Here is a 6,000-nt window from a genome sequence, read left to right as displayed (position 1 = left end):
TGAAGTCGATGTTGCTGGTATCATTTTCATATATCTGCATATAAGTTTTTTAAAAATAACCCACCCACCCTTCCAAGAATATATACAAAAGATTTCGCATAGCAAGTTTTTAAAACCTATATTAATTATGTTGAAACTTACTCTAAGAAACATTCCGGTTGTTTATTTATTTTTAAATTTGTGTTTTGAGTGTGCAGGACCAAGTGTTGGGGTTGTGGGTGGTCTAAAAGTTCAAAAGTCCCCCGACTTTCTTAAAAAGCAAAAGTTTGTTTCTATTTACTCAAAGTGTGCATAATACCACACAAACGTGCGCAAGAATAAATACGATGATCAAGTTTCAAGTGAGAACTAACCGTGTGTGTGTGTGTGTGTTGTTTTGAGTGGTAGCGGGGGGGGGGGTCAAAACCCCGGAACCACATACATCTCAAACGATCCAGCTATGTGTGTGTGTGTGCCATGAAGCATGCATTAACATCACATCTCGTAAAATAACACACTGTAAAACTTGGAATGACTGAGCGATCAAAACGCACCTTTGTAATTGACTGTGTTGGTTGAACATCCAGGCATTGTGCACTAGGCCGTGACTGTCCAGACAACGTAGTCGTTGTCTTTGAATTAGAATATAAAACTGGCACTAGTCACGCATGTACTCTCCATACTGTTGGATCATGGAGACGGAGAACAAAACAATAACTACTGTATGCACTGACTTGTAACACTGCGATGGTTGAAATGAAAGGAGCGCCTCTTCACTTTATTATAGCGAGATTGGTTGTTGAAATTTAGCAGATAGTCATGGATTTTCTGTTTGTGTTTTTTCTTCTTCTTCCAACTTGGTTTAAAATCCACTGAGAACAGATTACTGTTCTATCGCGTAAAGCCTTGAAATCAAGAGTTGTCTCTCTTGCACAATCTGCCAACTGTAGCAGCCCGTTTAACAAAATTCCCACTTTGTTAAGTATGGAATAACAAATTAGTCAACAATCAATGTCAACAATATATCACTGTCTTGATATAAATACTTTCAATAACATTTGCGATATATTCTTAAGAGAATCCAAGTATCAATTAAAAAAAAAAAAAAAACACAACATAGTACAAAGAGCGAAAGTGATAACTGCCAATAACGGCCAATGTGTAAACAAGTGTCTTTATACAACAGTTACATGTGCAAGTGAAATTAAGATAATGTTGTCTTTATGACCAGTTGTCCCTTAAAAAAACAATGATTACGAACATATAATTTTTGTGTACAAAAATGAAAATTGCATAATTATCTATAGGTATTAACTGATTTAGGTAATAATAAGCCACCTTAATGTCGTAAGAAGAGCAAATACGGATTTTTATGTACTTTATATATAAAACCACTGACAAAAGGTGCATATCACGATAAAAAATATTTCTAGATGTCATGGAAACTTTTATTTCATAAACTGGATATTGTAAATGAGGGGTTTGGGTCGTGTACATGATACAGTATGAATTTAATTCGAAATGTGGGTGTGTAAGAGCTTCCCATCCCCACCATTCCCTCGAATGTGAGTCTCCAAACATCTCGTGGAGAAAACCCGAAAAATAAAAGTTTACAAAAGCGCAAAAAGTGGTTCACTTGGTCACAATTTAACGCTGTTCTTTAATTTAAATTTTAAAGTATAAAAAGGGGATAAATAAATCTACAGGATTGTCATACAAAATCAATAACAGCAGTACCAAAGGTTAAATACTACAAAGTAGTAATTAACTGACTTCTGTCAGTATTGAAAATAGGTTTCGTAAATAGATTATATGTGTGTATCCACTTGTCACATTAAAACAATGAACAAATATTCCAGGTGTTTAAATGTTAATCACTACCGAGGGGGTCAGTAAAGGAGATAATTTGATAATTATACATATCATTTGAAACGGATTTTAGTTATTAGCTAGGCAAAGTCGCAATTTACCGAACTTCTCACGCATTGCAATCACAATAGTTGTTATACACTTTATCAATCGATCTGAGTTCCGTGTGATGTGACGAGTTATTATCTTTGAACCACGACCTTTTAAAAAGTAGTTTATTGCGTGCAACTTTGTCAAGATTTTTTGATTAAATATTCTTTACATGTAACATACCCAAACAGCGATGATTCAATTGTATGTCAAAATCTGTAGGTCACAACAGTCCCTTATCAGCAAGCAAGTACACCTTGTCTGATATTTGTGACACTCGAGACATTGAGCTATTCCATATACCGCCTTCCTTCTTGTTTCAGTATTATAGCCCTTCCGCTGTCTACTTAATTCATTTCGGCGCTACACTGGCCTCATACACTACGGAGCAGTAGTGGTTCACTTCTCGAAATGAGACACGGACTATGAGTGATTGTAACAGACGCGATTTTTTGGTGGGTAATAGACGCCAATTATGAATGGCTGAATCTATGATCACGCGCAGCGGAACAATATGCGGATCTCCTCGGTCATTGAAATCTCATGTGTAAAGTGTCGTCTGTTGTTTGGTGCAGAGCAGCTTAAAGTATAAGTGCCTCGTTATATTGATTTTACTTTCTTGGTGGCCAGGATTTTTAATTTCTTGAACAAGATTATCGCAGATAAGAATGGATCCTCTGCACTTTCATCTTTTCATTTGGTTTCTTTGCCTTTCAGTGGTAAGTACATTTTTTTTTCTTTTGTTAGTAATTGAATATTATATAATTCGACCTCCAAGTCCGCTGTTATTTCTCACGATCGAACAGACGGGAAAAAGAATTATACTTCAATAATAGCAGAGTATTAGCTGTCTAGTAGACAGAGAGGGGCAAAATGTCACGCTGAACCATGACAACGTTTAAAGAGCTATCATCTAGTTTTTTGGTTTTTTTTACATCCGTTAAGCGTGACATTTGCATGCTGTTCTTTCATTGACAAGTTAAAAGTTGTTTAATGTCTCTTTCAGATAAGTGTGTCAAGTAAATATTTAATTAGAATCGATACTTTAGAATGACATGAACAAATGTATATTTGTATATTATTGTATCGTCTTTGTCATTCCATACTTTCATTCCCATAAGTATATCATTCCATACTTGCAATCCCATAAGTATTGATTTTGTTGGGGGCTGGGCAGAAAGAGCCTTGACGTTTTTTGGGGGGAGGGGGGCGTAAAACTTCGGGCCCACAAATAACTTTTAAAAAACCTCTTGGTCTGATTTATCGTAAAACAGAGCTATTTATATTCATTATATGTGCGAAAAGGTTGTCTTAAGATACAAGTAAAAAAAGATTCAGTTTTGAAAGAAATCTCAGGCGACCCCCACCCCACCCCCAGAAAATGCCACAGCCGGTCCATTACATCCTGCGGCCTTTTCCATCAGTTCCAAGTTTTAACTCAGTTGACTGTCGTAATTATTAGGAAAGAAAGGAAATAAAATTTAAAAAAGAGAAGCAAGGAAGGAAAAAAAGGTAAAAATAATCTAAGCGAGAATAGTTGCCGTCTTCGCGTAGGATGTGTTACCTTTTGTATATACATTATTTTCATGTCATCTCAACGCACCTTATATAGCGTTGAGATAGGATGCATAGATGACGTGTAGACCACCAAGTTCTGTCATATTGTATTAGTTTCCGACATTACTGGTCGTGGCCGAGAACAACCGTACACACAACAAGTCAGTGATGGGTGGTTTGTATTTGCACGCGTACAGCAACGGTTCGCAAAAGCTGCTTGACTAACGGGTGGTCGATTAAGACATAGGAATTATAGCAAAAGTATGTGCAAGAAGTCAGTGTGTGTGTGTGTGTATATATATATATATATATATATATATATATATATATATATACACACACACACAAAGCGTTCACAGTTCTATTATATTTGTTAAACATGGTTTATCCGCTGAATATACAAGAAATGGTGTGTAAGTGCACTGCCCCTTTGGTAAATATAATCGAAAATAGCCATTGTAATATTGTAATATCTCTCTCACACACACACACGCACGCACGCACACACACACACACACACACAAGAACACTTCTCAATCATAGAGTATGTTGCACGACACAACAACTCTTGAAAGATGCCCAAAAAAAATCAATAGCGAGTAGGCCTAAGTCTAAGACGTGTACAATTTATCTATTTTACATATCTGGGTCAGGGTGTTCAGGTGTAGTAACGTTTTATCAATAGCGGGTGCAGTGTGCAAACAATGATCGTTATCTTATGTTAAGTCATATTTATCATTCGCTGTGACTAAATTTGTTTTTGTTGTATATTATTATGTGAATCACGAAATATGAGAAATAGTTAAGTGTCTTGGCTCGCTTTAGTTTGTCTGAATTGATATGAACGCCTTAAAAAAAAAAGAAAAAAAAAGAATTGGACTTCTGAACAACTAGAATCCGTTGGATCTGCCCCTGTGATTAAATGATTGAGAACTGTGGCAAGAAATTATCGTTTTAAGGACTTGTTTACACGCTGATTCTTATTTTCTCCTTCAACATTGACCTTCAAACGTATTTCTCCACTTGTTTTAATTTATCCTTTTATAACCTAATACATTCGTACTCACATAATCTCGGCATATAAAATCATGCTATATGCAGTGATTCATAAAACGCTTGAGATTATATACCAGCGGTTAAATCTACTTGCATAACGTCTACATAATCAACATTCTTTTGCCATTTTAACATACATATGGATGGTTGTAAATGTAACTTGTGCACCATTTCGTTGTTTTTATTTGACTTGTTTCAAGAGTATAAAAAGATATACTTGCATGATCACTTGTTTGATGACTGACAAGTTTTAGCGCCCCTTCCAGGTAATTACGTCCGGAAATCAATTGAAAATTTTTTAAGAATGTTTTTTCATTAATAATGGGAATTTTCTTTGTACCCATTTGACATACACGTAAAAGAAATGATACGCATGCTAAACATGTTATTGTTAAGATTAGGTTAAGATGTTAACGTTCAGGTCACACAAATCTGCGGTGTCGATACACCCTTCATCGGCAGCTATAGTGAATGAAAACTGAAAGCTTGCCAACGAGTCCAGTGTTGAACTGCACAGACCCAGACCGTCTGTACTCACTTATATGTCGAGTCCAACTATAAACAAAGACTCTGGTTTGTCGCCGTATAATGCTCCCGCAGACCAGGGTTTATGCTGTTTGCTCAACTTATTACTTATAACAAACTGAGTAAACCCTAATATGCTGTGCCTTATGCTCTAATAAACATAATTATATCGATAATGATGATTGAAGCAAGAATTTGAATATTATTGTGACTATTTCAACAGAACAGCAGAAAGCCTGCTTTCTTTCTATTCTATATTTTAATACTTGTTTGATTTTGTTTCGCTGTTGTTAGTTCAAAATGGCAGTGTTTAGTTGGCTTGTGTAGAACCAGCTGCCAGCTTATACTGGAAAAGGGGAAATGTAAGTAGGTGTGAAATAGACGGTTTGGATCATTTTTGAGTGTGTGTGATTTGGATTCTTAACGTAGCTTTAACAATGTTTCAGTCATATCGCTACGATGTTTGCATTGTGACAGTTTATAGTGATGTCTAACACTGGGGCATCATGCTGCAGACATGTAGCATGATGTCCCACCCAGTCACATTATCCTGACACCAGGCCGACCAGTCCTAACACCAACCTCTTAATGCTGAGCGCCAAGCGAGGCAGCTGTTAGTACCGTTTTTGTAAGTCTTTGGTATGACTCGGCCGGGGATCGAACCCACGACCTCCCGCATCCGAGGCGGACGCTTTAACCACTTGGATCACGTTTGAAAACAAGACTCTATTTACATGAAATAACTTTCAGTTTTAAGTTTACATATATAAGGTGCAGTTTGTATTATAGATAATTTTTAGGCCTTTATGAATGCAGTTAAATGTTAGGAGCAATATTTTATCTCTGCGTTTATTTTTTATAGACTGGTGCTGGCTATCACGTCGTGTTTTGCTCGGCGGGAACAAAATCGTTTTCGCCACCGTT

At 36.4% G+C, this 6,000-nt stretch overlaps 1 protein-coding gene across 2 annotated transcripts in view; it reads left to right on the top strand.

Moving 5' to 3' along the window:
* The first annotated feature begins 2,304 nt into the window (after window positions 1-2,304).
* LOC149785746 (uncharacterized) overlaps window positions 2,305-6,000 on the top strand; it is a 181,476-nt gene continuing 177,780 nt past the window's right edge. The window contains exon 1 of one of the 2 annotated variants that reach the window (XM_089979647.1): window positions 2,305-2,657. In XM_089979647.1, the coding sequence (XP_089835773.1) occupies window positions 2,607-2,657 (51 nt within the window). In that variant the 5' untranslated portion in view covers window positions 2,305-2,606. The remainder of the gene's footprint in view (window positions 2,658-6,000) is intronic. The other variant, XM_089979648.1, reaches the window with a different exon arrangement.

The sequence above is a fragment of the Sinohyriopsis cumingii genome, chromosome 13, assembly GCF_028554795.1.
Source record: "Sinohyriopsis cumingii isolate HCF-2022 chromosome 13, ASM2855479v2, whole genome shotgun sequence".
In the NCBI taxonomy this organism is placed as follows: domain Eukaryota; kingdom Metazoa; phylum Mollusca; class Bivalvia; order Unionida; family Unionidae; genus Sinohyriopsis; species Sinohyriopsis cumingii.
This window is presented reverse-complemented; position numbering and strand designations above follow the sequence as displayed.